A 16,539-nucleotide genomic window follows, 5' to 3' on the forward strand; every position below is an offset into this window, starting at 1 on the left:
ATGATATTCTTTTTTTCCCCTATAATTCAGTTGAGTAATGAAAATGTAGACTGTTGAATTATAATCAAAGGTAAAAAGAGAAGGAGCAAAGCAGTGCTTCTATTTAATATAAGGAAAATTATTTTTGTATTTTGTGTGACAATGACCTGTTATTTAAAGTAAAATACTTTATGTGCTCTCTACACTTTCCCTATACTTTATGCCTGAAAGTTAGTCATATGCACATTCTCACAGAGAGAGCTTCTATTCAATATATGGAATTTATTTTGGGTCTTGTGTGGCAATGACCTCTTATCTAAAATAAAAACTCTACCCACTATGTGCTCTCTACACATGCCCTATTCTTTATGACTGAGCATTAGTCATATGCACACTCACACATAGGCAACTTCTAAGGCAGTCAGTCATTCTTAAATCTCCTTTGTTTTCCTCTAGAATTTTTATAAGCCATTTCTACATAGAGAGTGCTTTTGAGAAAGCATCTGAGATATTGTATCACTTAGAATGCTTTAAGATGAAAGAAAAAGAAGTTCTTTTCTCAGCTAGCTTGAACAATAAGAATTTTATTATCTCATGTGGCAAGAAGCCCATAGCAGGCAAGGTCCTGGCCTTGTATGTCAGACTTGCTCTGCTTCTTAGCATTTCTCTCTCAGGTTTAATGTAAGACAGCAAATCAGGGTACTGTAGACAAACATAACAGGATCCAATAGAAGAAAAGGAGCTGTCTCTTCCTTGTCCTTAAGAAACCCTGTCCAGAAGCCTCTTGAGGAGGTTCCCCCTCCTGTCTCATGGGCTAGCACTGGGCCTAACATAGTTACTTGCAACAGAAATGGAACTACCATGTTCATATTAGGTTATCAGGATTTAGCCCCAAAGCTAGGAATAAAATTATTCTCTCCTTGGTTTATACTAAAAAAGGAAAGGCCCACCTTCCTACTCCTTTGTGAACAAAATCAGACCTCTGGGTGCAAGGTAGAAGAGAGGAATGGTTGTGTCTACTCTTGACATACTTGGTGTTGAATGAGTTGCGTGACTTGTTTTCAGTCTAGTTGAGAAAATGAAAAAGAGCCACAGAGTTCACTCTAACTGCATGGTCGGGATAGGTTTCATGAGGAAGAGTAGGATTTTAAAAGGAGAAGAAGGACTGTTTCTAGCTTAAAGGAAAGAGCTCAACAAAGGATCTAGATGTGAGAAAGTGTATGAACTATTTATGCAGAGTCATCAGGTAAGGCATTGAGAGGGAAAAGCTGGCTGGGGCCAGGTTGTGGAAAGCAGAGCACTGGATGCTACCTCAAAGGATAGCATTATTCAGTCTTTTCTAAGAATGGGAGAATCTTACTGAAGTTTGAGTTTAGGGTAAAATTACAAAGAGAAACAACCAACAAAAAAAGAAAAAAGTATGAGAAGTGGTCATATGAATTCTCTCAACCACACAAAATGTTGATTTCTATTCCCTAAGTTTATTAAATAATTGTAGTAGGTGAAATACTTACTATGTCCTACTTGAAGCAAGAGCAGATCAGAAATAGTGCTTTTTAGATTTATTGATCAGAGTCTTTCCACATTTTCAGCCAAATAATTCAGCTATTTTATCCTATTTACCCAGCTAGCTTCTTTTCTGTAAATGTTTTGATAAACTTTAATATCAAGTAGATTTATTATAATCTTTCTAGAATAAGAGCTAGCTTTTTTAAAGTGGTAGACAGTAAAAAGCCCAAGCAATTACAGAAATTGTTGCCTACATAGAATAGTTCTCACCTAATGAAGGAAGCAGAACCCCAACCCTTACTTCCTGACACCAGGTGAGAAGGAAGGGAGGCAGTACACTTTCTGAGTCAACCCTGAGAATTCCAGCCTTCACACTTTTCTTTTTCCATATTCTTGTATTAACGCTACAGTTGATGATTGCAATCTAGAGACAGCAGTGTGATTCTAACTTTAATCTGAATGTTTTATTAACACACAAACGAAGCTGTAGTGTCAAATGCATGTTTAGCATTATGATCTGTGTCCAGAATACTTTTTTTTTTTTTTCATTTAATGCATGGTAAAGCTACCATCAGAGTTGACAGAAGTATCTCATTAATAGAAAGACCTTTAGGCTTATGAAGTACTTTCATGTCTTTTTTTTTAACATATATTTTTTTAGTTGTAGATGGACACAATATCTTTATTTGTTTATTTTGATGTGGTGCTGAGGATCAAACCCAGTGCCTCACACATGCGAGGCAAGCGCTCTGACACTGAGCTACATCCCCGGCCCTCATATCTCTTAATATCAGCTTTGTGAGGCAGATTAAAAACAAACCCAAAAATCTGTGTGTTCCTATTTTGTAACTCAGAGTTCACAAGATTACTTGATACTACATATCAACCAGATTACAGGTCAACTAACTCCCAATATCCACTAAACTTCTGTTCTCCCTTTCTTTGAGTTTTACCAACCATGGTATTGACTTCTACTGAGCTAATTCTAAGCATCCAATCATCCCAATTGCCTGAAATTTTGAAATAACAAAGTGGAGTTACAGGAGCTCTGTCCATGAAATAAATTTAGCTTGGGATTTATATGAAGTTCAAATAGATATCTGCTGCCCCTCAGTACTAGGGATTGAGTCCAGGGCCTTATGCATCCTGTGTGAGCCCTCTACCCGTGAGCTACATCCTCCCCACCACCACCACATTTTTTCATTTGTTTAGTTTGGTTTTGTTTTTTGTGTGACAAGGTTTCCGTAAACTAAGTTATCCTATCTGGCTGGCCTCAAACTTGCGATCTCCTGCCTTAGACTTCAAGTAGCTAGGATCACAGGCATGTGCCACCACGTCCAGATCAAACATATGTCACTAATTCAACACTGTTAGTTGTTTATTAAGTGTATAATAAAGGGCAATCTAATCTATAATAATAGAAAAATAGATTTAAGTATGTGTGTATTTTTTCTAATTGAATGAATTGTATAGTTTTTTCATAGCACCATCAAAAATGTATGAAGTTGGGCTGGGGATGTGGCTCAAGCGGTAGCGCACTTGCCTAGCATGGTGGGGCGCTGGGTTTGATCCTCAGCACCACATAAAAATAAAATAAAGATGTTGTGTCCACTAAAAACTAAAATATTAAAAAATTCTCTCTATATATAAAAAAAAAATGTATGAAGCTAAGGCTGGGGTAGAGCTCAGTGGTGAAACACTTGGCTAACATGTAGGAGGTCCTGGGTTTGATCTTTAACGCCACAAAAGATAGGGGCAGTGATGAATGTTGATTATTTCTTATCTAAGTTAGTGTAAATATCTGATTTCTTAACACTAAACTAATGAAGAACCACAAAAACTGCCTGTTTTACAGAGCATCTATATGCATACTAATGATTCTGAGGTGCTTAAATATAATAAAACTTGTTGATATTTCCTACAAATTAAGTAATTTGATGGTCCAGCTCCTGCCTGTCAACTTCCTTGATCACCCAAGGGGATTGAGAGAATAGTGGAGCAAAATAATTAAAAAGTAAAATATTATGAACGTTGAAGTTTTCTTTTCAGTAATTTAGGGGCTTCATAAATAGATTATCCTAGCCACCTAAAATTCATAATTCTGCATCAGTTTTTGGTAAATCCTAATATACTGAAATTGTGATAAAATATTATAAAATAAGCCCACAAGTTTATTTCAGTGATCATCCATAATTTTTTTTTTGGGGGGGGGGGGTGGGGTTGGTACTAGGGATTGAACTCAGAGACACTCAGCCTCTGAGCCACATCCCCAGCCCTGTTTTGTATTTTAAAGACATGGTCTCACTGAGATGCTTAGTGCCTCATCACTGCTGAGGCTGGCTTTGAGCTTACAATCCTCCTGCCTCAGCCTCCCAAGCCACTGTGATTACAGGCGTGTGCCACCCGGTCCAGGCTATTATCCATAATTTGTATAGTTGGTTACATTTGTTTGTCTTGTATGAAGCCTTTTATGGTCCTCAAAAATAATTTGTTTATAAGTTTAAAAAAAAAGTCAAAGGACATAATGATATATCTTTTTTCCCTACGGTTTTAGTATTGTTGTATGATCATAACATATGTGTTATAATTAATTGTAAAATCTAATCAGATTATTAAGAATCTTTGTATTCCACTTTTCAAATTGCAAAATTTGTGAGATTGATGGGAATGCAGTTATTGGTTATTGAGTAAGTAAAGATGCTGTTCAGCTAAAATTAATGTGATAGTTTTAGTTTACTTTTTTTCTAAAATAGCAAATAAGTTGTGGTGTTTATCCTTAGCTTCATAAATATGGAAAATGGACCTGCAACAACAGACTCTTTGGATCACAATTTAAACGTCACTTAGCAATACACAAGGCAAATTAAATAAACCTTTTAACCTCCAATTTTAGATTTCTAATGCAATTCAGGTTGTCACTGAAGCATGTAAAAAGAAGAATAATGCACATTTAATTGAATAGTCTTTATTATTTTCGGTAAATAACTTATTTTCAAGTGAACAACCATTAAATAGTGAAGACTTTTGATCAATTGTTTTGTCTTTTTTCTTCTTAAAGCTATTTTGGCAAGACTATTAAAATATTGCATTCTGCTCAGTATATGGATGAATTTTTAATTTTATTTTTCTTATGGCATTTTCCTTTTCTTTTTGATGCTAGGGATCAAACCCAGGGCCTTGTGCATGTGAGGCAAAGTGTTTCATTTTTTATGAACTTAAACCCTTTCTTTTTCTATATTGTTTTTTATTGTATTTTTACTTTCCTAACATTGAAGAATTAGCAATATTTTTTAAAGTTTTTATATAATGGTATTTTCCAAATTAAATAATGTATTTTGGTGTAGACTATGTTGGGAAATTTTTAAACAGATAATCCCAAATGCAGTTGCAGTTATTTGAAATTTGTTCATCCATGCATTGCTAAAGGCACTATCAGTTAATATTTCACTTTGTAAAGCAAATTTGACCTTTTTAATTAAAGATCATAAATATGTGCATACCCTTTAATTCGGAAATGCTACTTATCTTGAAAACATCTCTCTTCCCTATCCTGAACTAGGAATAAAAACAGTAATATATAAAGTATAATTTTTTCTAGCTCCTTACATTGTTGTAATTATAATGAAAGATTTTTTTTTTTTTTTAATTGGGGCATATGAGTAGCCAATACTGTACTGAAAGTTGAAAAAAAAAATTCATGTGAATTTACTTACATTTATGGAGTGTCCTTACTCTATCCTTTAAAACATTATCGAGATAGCTGAGTGAACCCACACTTTTGGGTGCTTTTGGATTTTAACAGGTACCAGTCAGTGGCCCAGACCTGGAGGGCAAGCTCCTTCATCCCCAAGCTACGAAAACTCACTCCACTCCCTGGTAAGAGCCTCTTACAAGTCATTACAGGTCTTACAGGATTTTAGCTATAGTTTGGAAGGGTTTTTGGTTTTGTTTGTTTTAATAAATCTTGTGTAACAATGAAGAAACAGTAGGATAGCATTACACACGAATTCTTTGCTAACAAATGGCCTGATTTAGTTGAACAATATGACACATTGGGTGTGCCTTTACCATCTGTTCTTTGGGACATCAGGCTTCTGGTGTCAGGACAGCTGGTGTTAAGATAGTATTGTAAAATTTTTATTTCTTTGACAAATCTAGGGCTTCATTTTTCTATGCTTTTATGTTTCCACATCAGAGGAAACTTTGAAAAAAGAGAAGTAAAAGTAAGAAAATGAAATCCAGCAATGCAAAATCGTGTAATGCTGTGTATACATTATGTTTATGTTAGTTTTTTTAAGTGAATGTCAATTATTTTTGTCATGAAATATTATTTCTCATATTGTAACAAAGATTGTATTGTGCAAATCATACAAGCAAAACACTGTTTACTCATCAAAAAAAAAAAAAACAAAAATAGGAACCTTCTAATTAACTAAGGGTGAAGAATTTGTGGTAGAATGTTAACCGCTGTTGCTTTTGTATGCTTACGTTTATAACCCAGAATTACAAAGTATAATAAAAACAAAAGAAGGATGATCTGATCAATGCTAAATCATGCTATCATTCAATAATTTCAGCTTGCAAATAGAAGTGTTCTTTTTCTGTGACTAACCAGAACAGTTTAAATTGAGGGAAAGTTTTCTTCTCACATATTTTGCAAGCAAATAGAAGCAACATGTGCTGTTTAGATGCTAACCTTGTAACTTCCCTGTTAAATTCCAGCCTTCTCATACTTTAATACAAGTAGATCTCTCAGGCTCCATATTAACTTTACTAACATGTTATGCCAACATGCACATCAGCTATTTCCTCATCTCTTTTGGAGTTAATCTTAACCTGTGCTTTGCCTCCTGTTCTGTCTTGACTTTGCCAGAAAAATCGAGTTGAGCAGCAACTTCACGAACATTTGCAAGATGCAATGTCCTTCTTAAAGGATGTCTGTGAGGTACTATTTCTTTTGGATGGTGCCTTTTTTTTGTGTTTCAATTACTTATACTTCCCATTATTCATTTAAAATCATCAAGCTGTACAGACTCCAAAGTCTTTTAAAATCAAACAATTGACCATTTCAGCTTTTGTAGTAGTATATACAAATAGATTTTGTCTTATATTGTTGAGTTATTCTTCTAAAAAGAGCTCTACTGGCATGTGCTTTTGATTTTTAAAATTCTAATATGTTTGTGTATGGGACACGTGTGTATCCACAGACAATGTCATTTCTTCAGTTTTGTTAAGAGCATATCTTAGATCTGTTCACCATTTAAGATAGGTATGCTTTATTCATCTAAAACAAAATGATAGCCTAAATTTGATGGATTTTCCCAGTTGACATCTTTCAAAGATCATTATTAAGGTGCAGTTTATCCTTTTTTATCAACTAAAATTATATATTGATGTAATACCCTTTTGTAGAAGCTAAAAGAAGTACACCTTGTAATAGATTGGTAAATTGATCCTATAAAACAGTGATTATTTCTGAAGCTTCAAAAATTTAGCATAGCCTGCAGTCAGCCTTTCTTTTGTTGTTTATAGTGCAGGTAGTTGGTTTTGAAACTACTTGATAGTGCATTTCACTTGCTGTCTTTCATATATCCCAAAGTAGGAAATACAGCAGTTTAATAAATTTAACAGATACCAGCAGTAAGCTCCATATTGTTGGTTTTTTTGTTTTTTGTTTTCTTTTTTTTTTTTTTTTTTTTTATTTAATTCTTATAGCAGTCTCGAATGGAGGATCGTTTAGACAGACTGGATGATGCTATTCATGTGCTGCGGAACCATGCTGTGGGACCTTCCACCAGTTTGCCTGCTGGTCACAGTGATATACACAGTTTATTGGGACCATCCCATAATGCACCAATTGGAAGCCTCAATTCAAACTATGGAGGATCAAGCCTTGTTACCAACAATCGATCCACTTCAATGGTAAAATAGTACTTGCCTTATTTGTAATTATCCCTGAAGCTTATTATCCTAAATGTTTTTAACAATATCTTTGAGGAAGAGGATTGAAGATAAAGAGAGGCTCTTAAGAAATTTCCTTACTGTTTTGGGCAGGGTCATTGGCTGAGTAATCCTGCTATGATCACATACAAAAAAAACCTTTTTCCTAGAGATCATTTTAGCTTAAATCTGGACTTTTTTCCAGACGTGTAATAATTTGGGCCATTGTATGTTGAAATAGTGAGTAGGAAGTCTGAATATCAAAACAGTGAAGCAAGACTGGATTCAAGGATTTTCATCTAGAAAAATTGTTACTATTATAATTTGGAACCTGCCTTCAATGGCCAAAAACATGTGAAATTCCAATTTATATAGGTTTGAATTTAAACTTTACTCCCAGATGAAGAAAAAAATGAGACAGGGAACAGCTGTTATTTAAGTAACAAAGAAAGGAAATAGTTTTAGATTAATCCCCAAAGAGAATAAACTAGCTCAATCCATCTTTGAAAAAACATGGCAATTCTTTGGGGGGCAGGGAATAAACCTCTGCAGCCATACACATCAAAAACTCTATTACATTATTTTCTATCCAGATTGTCTTTTAAAGGAATGAAGTTCTTTTTGAACCTGATATTTAACTGATACCACGTGTTTGGATGTTTATAGCATGGGTTTTAAGGTTCACTGCATGCTGTGAAAAAGTCTCCTATGAAACAGATTTTTAGCTGTAAGCCATGTGATCAAGGCTAAAATGCACCTATCATCAGAATAATTAGGTGCCCTAAATGCTAAAGGCTTGTGTTCTATAAAACGGGATTGCTTCCAGATTTCCACATTCACATGTCAGACAAGCCATTTATATTAATTTTGGAGCCTCCGAAGTAAACATCAAACAAGGCTGCCTGGTATCTGAGGACAGTGTTTTCCACAATGTGGGTGACATTGGATGCTTGCATATCTTAGCAACTAGGTTTTTGTTTTTTGTTTTTTAATATTAGGAAATCTTAAAATTTAAGCTCCTTTTAAATTAGTTTTTACTGATAAGCTAATAAATGTGAAAACATTTATGAATAATTAAACTTACGAGAGGGTAATGTTAGTAATAGTAGTAGTAAAATAACTTAAATGGTGCAGTAAGACTAACAGGAGAGTGTTTTGCAAATATGAATGTAGAACATCAAATTAATTATTAGCAATTTGCTGAGATGCTATTTAATCTTATTTAGTAGAGTTACTGGAAATTAGCATACTTGAAGTCCAAATTGGTCTTAGCATTTACAGTTCTTAATTTCTTACCTCTTTTTGTGTGGGTGTCCTAGGGATTTAACTCAGGGGCACTTTACCACTGAGCCAAATCCCCATCCTTTTAATTTTTTTGTTTTGTGACATGGTCTTACTAAGTTGCTTAGGGCTTTGCTAAGTTGCCAACGCTGGCCTTGAAAGGAATCCTTCCTTGTCACTGGGATTGTAGGTATTCACCACCATGCCCAGCATGTATTATTACTTACTTCTTAATCATATTTAATTCTTTACTGTTATTAGTAACTTTTCTGCCCCAATATTTGATGTATTTCTTCCCAACTAAGTACAGAATATATATGAAATGGAACTTCTGTCTTGAGGAGATTGTTTTACCAACTTTGGATATACCTTAAGAGGAAAAGAGATATTTTTAATCTAGACCTCCAAAGCTATGTAAATATATAATACGTTGTAAAAGGACTGATGAAGGTAATAATGTCATTAGATATTGCCCTGAAGCTTTTAACTAAGACAGTAACTCCCACTTTATCCTATAAGAATGTGCCTACCTGTTCTAGGTAAGTTAGCAAGACCCTGTCTCAACATAAAAAGGGGTAGGGATGTAGCTTGATGGTTAAGTGCCCCTGGGATCAATAACCAGTACCAATAAATAAATAAATAAATAAATAAGAATGTGCCTGCCTGCTACCTGTTCCCTAACTTAGAACAGCAACCAAAGGAGTGACCAGAATATTCCTAAAAAGGAAGAATCTCCAAGTATTCTAGAAAGAAGAGTTTTCTGAATTATAGGATAAGTCTGACTTAATGGAAGCAGCAACAGCAAGACCAGAGTAACTAAATCCATGCTACTGCTCATAGTGTATATCAAGATCTCTTCAGTGCTGCTATCCTTCTTAGAGAGCACAGGCCTATTAAAAATTTGCCAAAACATTATCTTCTGTCTCCATCCTATCCAGACACAATCACTAGTACTTCCCAGCAGTGGAGATCATATATTTCTGCCAAGTTTACACTCAAAATAAAAAAAGTGACTAGCTAACAAAATCTGACACTGTCAGGTGAGTCAGTATTTATCTCCCATCCTTCTAAATGAGGGGTTTTTTTTGTTTTTGTTTTTTGTTTTTTTGGCAGTGCTCATGGTAAGCAAGTACTCTAAGTACTCTACCACTGAGCTACATGCCCAGCCCAAGGGAGACTGTTTTATCCTGGTGGCTCTCTCCCCTGTCTGAGGGCTTCCATCAGTACTGCCAAAAGCCCGTTGCTTACACACTGAACACCTACTTACATGGAAATCAACCCTTGTATTCTTACAAGGTGTGTAATTTGGGCATGGGGCACATTTTTGTAACTATTCCATCCATTTCCAAAGGTTAACCACCTCCTTTTATTGTCCCTTTATCACCTCCATTATTTTCCTGAATGGTCATATCAGAAATTACATAATTTCACATTATAAAATTACCGTTTTTTTAATCTTGTTTAGAAACTTACATACTTTTTTCCTGCATTATCATAAGTTAATGTTTGTTTTAGGCTCCTAAAAATGGAGATACAGTTACAGAGTAACTAAAGAATATCAGTTTATCAATAATTCTGTGTCACCATGTAGAATTTGTGAGATCAACTTCTTTTCAAAAACATTTTGTTTTTTTCATCATTCCATTTATTTCTCTCAAGAGAGTAGAATATTCTGATAAATATTTGCAGAAGCTCCATAGAACATTCAGATGTTTTTGTTATAATGGAATTTTGTTGTAATGGACATTGTAGACCCGCATCCTAATTGTAAAGTTTAAATATGATGCTGGTTTCTTTCTTGATATTTAGAAAAGGGTCAACACATTTTTTTTCTGTAAAAAGCCAGATAGTAAATATTTTCAGTTTAATTCTGACATTGTAACATGAAACCAGCCATAGACAATATGAAAAAAAAATGGGTGGGTGCAGCTATATTCCAACATAACTTTATTTATATATATAAAAAAATACAAACAGGACAAGGCTTAACCTCAGACCATACTTTGCCAATTCCTGACTTAGAAATAAATTGACTAGTAATTGACTTACTAGTACAAATAGCATGTTTCATTGTGTTGTTGTTTTTTTCTTTTTCTTTTTCTTTTTCTTGGAGCCCATGACTTTTTGCTTGTTTTGTTTTAATGGGTAGTTTGGGAGTTTTGTTGAAATACTTAAGGTGACCGAGATGTACTACAAATGGAAAGAAAGGAATTAATGGCAGAATAAAAGTGGTCCTTCTGTATCCCAGCATAAGGGGCATAGACCTGTAGTCCCAGCTAGAAGCTGAGACTGTAGGACTGCTAGAGCCCAGGAGTTCAAGGGTAGTCTGGGCAAGATAGCAAGACCTGTCCCAAAAAAGGGGGGAAAAAATTGGTACCAACAGCTTGGTTCCCCTCCTGCAATGTGAACAAATCAGTAATCAAGTTTACTTGCAGTGTAAAGTCTGTGTGTTCAAAACAGTATCCTTGGTCAAGGAAATAGGTTTGTGAGAACCCCTTCTCTATGGGGATGAACCCAGGTTTCATGCATGCTAGGCAAGTGCTTTGCCACCTAGCAACATCTCCATCCTCTTGCTTTTAGTTATAACAGAATTATGCCCTTAGGTTATCATTAGTGTTGATTCATAGATGATCCATCTTATTGTTAATATGTGAAATAATTGTTTAGGGTTTTTTCCCCCCCCAAAAAAAGTAATATTTCACATCAAGGTTGTAAAGACTTTTCACTTGCTAAAAATATATGGTAATAGGAATCAATATCAAAAGACTTAATGTTGGCTATTGTTTCTTTTAACTGGATATATTTGAGTAGCTTCAGAGTTTAAAATTAAATGAGATTTTAATCACAGAAGGCTTTTAACATGTTTTCATTACAAAAAAAAATTACATTTCCTGGAAGATAATTATATCAGAAAAAGAAACTAGGAAATGGGTAATTTCTATTCCTTTTTATAAAATTAGAGTAAACAGCCTGGCATTTTTTGAATATTTGCTTTTATTTTTGAATGAAGTAAATGTTTTCATTTACTTAATTTTCTGTTTCCTTTCCATTTTTTATATATTTCTCCATATTTGCCTGAAGCAAATATAAAACTTACAACTTTCTGTCAAATACTCTCATTAGTATGTGATACTGATGTATCATTTTAATTTTAAAACACATTATCAGAGTTTTTAGGACTATTGAAATGTCAGCATTTGGCTTTAGTTTTGCTCCCATTTATTTTTTTTATTTTTATTTTTTTAATTTTTTAATATTTATTTTTTAGTTTTTCTGTGGACACAACATCTTCATTTGTATGTGGTGCTGAGTATCGAACCTGGGCCACATGCATGCCGGGCAAGCGCACTACCACTTGAGCCACATCCCAGCCCCCCATGTATTTAGTGTAAGAATAAACTTGGAATAAATTGCTGACAGGAGGAAACATTGTTAAATGAAAAACTGAAAATTAATAGAATCATTGATTTCATTTGAGCATTATTACACAGAGGTCTCAGAAGCATGAAGTTGTACATCAACATTTATTTGCTCATAGCTGTAATATTTAAATAACTAGGCCCAACAAAATAGCTCCATCATAGCACATCTTTAACAAAAGGTACTTAGTTTTTCCTCAGTGATTTCAGCTTCAGACCAGATTAAGCTTAAAATCCTGTATACTTGATACAGATCTGAAATGTTCCTTACTGAAGACACAGTATAAAATTTCATCCATGGAGTCTTTTAGTTTCAATGTTAAAATTCCTAGGGAAATTTAATCCACACTCGCCTATCGGTCTGTGTGTGTGTATGTGTGTGTGTGTGTGTGAGAGTTACTAAGTTTTTGTTGTCAGGCAAATAAGGTAATATTTTATTCAAAATTATCTCAGCATTTTGGTCACTCTTCAAAATAAATTTGAAATCTTCTTAACCTTCCATCAGGGCCATAGTTACTTTTAATACCATGGGTTTCATCAGCTCACATTTTAGTGCTTTTTTAAGGGGTTTGGTAACTTTTTTAAATCGTTCAAAATGTTCTTAAAATTTGAAATCCATGCAAGTTATACATTTATGGAAATATTTTTTTAATAAAACAAATGGAATATTGCCAAGTTTCTAGTGTAAAACTCTTCAAATAAAATAAAATACATTGGGGTAAATAGAGTATAAAGATCCTTTAATCGGTCTGTAGCCTAATACTAATTTAAATCATTTATATTCATCAAGTAGTACAAATTATTAGACTAGAATCCAAAATCAGAGAGGAATTTATACTCAATATTTTCAGTCTGTCCCTTAATTCACAAGACCTCTTATTCTTTGATTAATTAGACTTAACATTTTTCCATTCTGAGTGCTAAAGCCATTGGCCGGATTAGATGAAAACAAGCCCCTTGTTGGGTGCTCCCACAAAAGTCAGGCCATACACAGATTATGAAGAATCTGTATGCAGGATGATGTCATTTAATGGGACAGGCCTTTTATTCTGAAACAGGGCTCTTCATAATAATTGAAATTTAGCACATAGCAGGCCCAGGGGTTTGCCTTCACTGCTACACCCCCAGTCGTGGCAGCCTGTCAGCTGTATGCTAAGGAGGTGAACAATTAAACAGGGTTCTATCTGGCTGGCCCCACAGGCTCTAGGCTCAGACAAAGAACTGTTTATACACCTGTTGTGCGTGTAGATGGCCATTTGAATGTGGAACAGCAGATTAAAGGGAGAATGTGGGAGCAGGGTGAGCAAGGGTTAAAAGGAACTATAAAAATTGTGAAAGTCAAATTCTCCAGAAAATATATGAGGGCCATTTGCAAAAGGAGTCAAGTTACAAAGAAAAAGTTCCTGCTAACTTCATTAACATGAAAAACTCCAGACATCAAGCTTTCTGCTAGTCCTGGACCATTTTTTAAAGGCTTATATTTTTACTGTGTATACCAATTAAATTTGCTCTTTTGGAAGTTGGTAATGTAGATTGGCATGGCCATGGAGGCAAAAATATTTTCTGGCATTTATATTCTAAAACAAATTGATCAATCTGACATTCCTTAAAGAGAAAGGTAGAATCCTTAAAATTTGTTGTTTAGATAATGATCCTATGTCTGCCAAACACTTCATCAAGAAGGTGATAGAATTTTTTTATTATTATTTTAGTTCCCCAAAATAAAAAAATATTTATCCTAACGAACTAAAAGGTTAAAATTCAGCAGATACGTTTTACCTTAAGAGAGTGAAAATTCACAAGTATTACTGTTCAATGGTATTGTCTTACAGAGCTATTAGATTCGTTTGTATATATATATATTATACATGACAGTAGAATGTATGTATTTTGGCAGGATATACATATAAAGTATAGCTTATTCTATTTAGGATAAAGTTTATATTTTAAGAGATTATCTTCTTCTAAATTACCTGTGACCGCTCAAAATCCTAGATAAGAACAGAATTAGCACGTATTACCAAAGATCACGGGAAGTTTTAAACCCATCATAAACATAAACACAGCTTTTGCTTTGTCCTGCAAAGATTTCCTGAGCTGATCAAAAATGTTCTGATATTTTATCTTAGGCATAGGCCTAGGCTTCTAAGAGTCCAAAGAATTTATAGCTATATGTTTTGTTTATCCCATATCTATTTTCATAAAATGGAATTTTGAACTTACCTACCTCTTATATCACTCAGTAGTCCATAGTTACAAGAAAGCACCCTTATGTAAAGTTAGGATACCTTTGAGAAAGAGTTTCATGAAACATTTTGAGAATAAATTTCTTCTTCACTGGCTATTAGGCTAAGTTCTTTAGATTTTTCTCAAGCTTTTGGGGGTTATAGGGGAAACCTTAGACTTTTCAAAACTTTTAAGGATGGGAATGAGGTTTGAGGACTATCATCTTTTTTCTTTTTTTTTTTTTTTTTTGGTCTCTTCTAGTTCTAAGATTTTATTATTTTAATGCAGATGAAATTTATGTGATTCAGAAAAAAAGTTAAAATCAATTCTTGAATATCCAAGAGAGCAGTGACAAAAATTATTCTTAGCAAATCCTCAAATAATTTTAAATGTACTATGGAATACACTAAATGGAGTTTTAAAGAATGCATTAAAGATATGAAGAGGGGTTAAAGATAGATATTTCCTTAAAAGTATTGTGGAAGAACTGATATATTGTAATCAGGTCCACTGCCAAATGGCCTGTATTGCCTAAAACTGCTTTGGTTCCTTTTGTTTAGCTCACAGGAAACCAAAGGATAAACTTGTGTAGGGATATTTATACTTCTTAGGGTAAAATCCATACAAAGTCATAAAAGATAAAAGCTTTATTAATTACTCAAGAGGGATTCAAAGCCTAACAATTTACTAGGATTGAAGGATTTATTGAAAAACAGTGGTTCTCGTGTATAACTCCAAGCAATAAACCTATTTAATTAAAGGCTTAATCTTCTAGTTGACACGTCTGCTACTGCTCTAATAAAAAGCTTCATCTATAACAAGTTTTTCTAAAAATATTGCAGTAGCTAAATGCTTGAGCTATTTTAATGCTTTACCTTTCAGGTTTTTGATTAAAGTTTAATGTAAACATATATTGCCATTTTTGTTGCCTGGCAAGGCAGAAGTTTGTTAACCTTAAATTTCTTTAGTTTCATACTGCTTTTGCCACTCTTAAAAAAATTTGAGGGTAGGTAGTTAGAGAAAGAAAAAAATAAGATAACTGTATATGGGGGAGGCACACCAATGTTAAATACAATTAGTAGTTGGAATGTAGCTGTATTTTGTTAACTACAAGGTCACACATTTTTTAAATATTTAGGTAGCGTATGAAGTAGATTTTCAGATTTATGTAGAATCAATAATAGACTTTTAGTGCTTTATGGTTTATAGAATGTTTTTTTCTCTAAAAGTTCTTTTGGCTTCTAACAACAATACTGTGGAATTTAAAAATTTGAAAGTTAACAATTTTTTTTAGAGTAACATTTTGATTTGGTTTAAAAGCAGTACTATATTTTAAAATTTTCATCAAAACCCAGAAAAGTCATCCAAAAAAAGTTGCTAAATTCAGATGAATGATACTGTTTTCTCTATTAAACCTGTAAAAGAATTGTGACAGAGTGGGTTATGGTAGCACACACCTTTCGTTCCAGCTACCATGGTGGCTGAGGCAGGAGAATCACTTGAGCCTAGGAGTTCAGAGCCAGCTGGGGCAACAGAGGAAGACCCTGTCTCAATACCAACAACAAAGAATATGGATAGTTCTTGACCTCTTTTTTGTTTTTGTTTTTGTTTTGTTGTTACTTTAGGTTGGAACTCACCGGGAAGATTCTGTCAGTCTCAATGGCAATCATTCAGTCCTGTCTAGTACCGTTGCTGCTTCAAGCACAGACTTGAACCATAAAACACAAGAAAATTATAGAGGTAACTATAATCCGTTTTCAGCAGTAATAGAAACAGATATCATCTGGAATACTGTCACTTTCTCACTGTGTATCTAACATCTTTGAATCAAAAATCATCCCAGGTGGTAGAATTTCAGAGAGTAATATTGCTACATGAATATAGATGGTATTTATATATTTAGGATTCCTAAAAGATATATATTAATGGACAGAGCCATATGCACACCATCATTTAGTATTTATTGGGTTTTTTGTTTGTTTTTAACTTGCTCCTACTTCAGTCATGTCCCTTCCTTAATTATTGCCTCTCATGAGTGAGCTTGTGTGGTACCTAGAGGCAGTAAGAAAGATATTTCTGAGTATATTGAGAATCATGAATAATGGTAACTGTTGTTTATGGTTTTTTAAATTTCATTGAAGAGACATAATTTTGATAAAAGGGAAGCTATTCTCAATGTTATAGT

General features: G+C 34.0%; 1 protein-coding gene across 21 annotated transcripts in view; it reads left to right on the forward strand.

Moving 5' to 3' along the window:
* Tcf12 (transcription factor 12) overlaps positions 1 to 16,539 on the forward strand; it is a 352,650-nt gene that overhangs the window by 318,762 nt on the left and 17,349 nt on the right. For 10 of the 21 annotated variants that reach the window (XM_058584831.1, XM_058584830.1, XM_058584832.1 and 7 more), the window contains 4 exons: positions 5,291 to 5,364; positions 6,362 to 6,433; positions 7,204 to 7,410; positions 15,980 to 16,094. In XM_058584831.1, coding sequence (XP_058440814.1) covers positions 5,291 to 5,364; positions 6,362 to 6,433; positions 7,204 to 7,410; positions 15,980 to 16,094 — 468 coding nt within the window. The remainder of the gene's footprint in view (positions 1 to 5,290; positions 5,365 to 6,361; positions 6,434 to 7,203; positions 7,411 to 15,979; positions 16,095 to 16,539) is intronic. The other 11 variants (XM_058584836.1, XM_058584839.1, XM_058584838.1 and 8 more) reach the window with 3 other exon arrangements.

The sequence above is a fragment of the Marmota monax genome, unplaced genomic scaffold (genome assembly GCF_021218885.2).
Source record: "Marmota monax isolate L192 unplaced genomic scaffold, Marmota_monax_Labrador192_F-V1.1 WCK01_AAM20220418_F8-fsc00001, whole genome shotgun sequence".
Classification (NCBI taxonomy): domain Eukaryota; kingdom Metazoa; phylum Chordata; class Mammalia; order Rodentia; family Sciuridae; genus Marmota; species Marmota monax.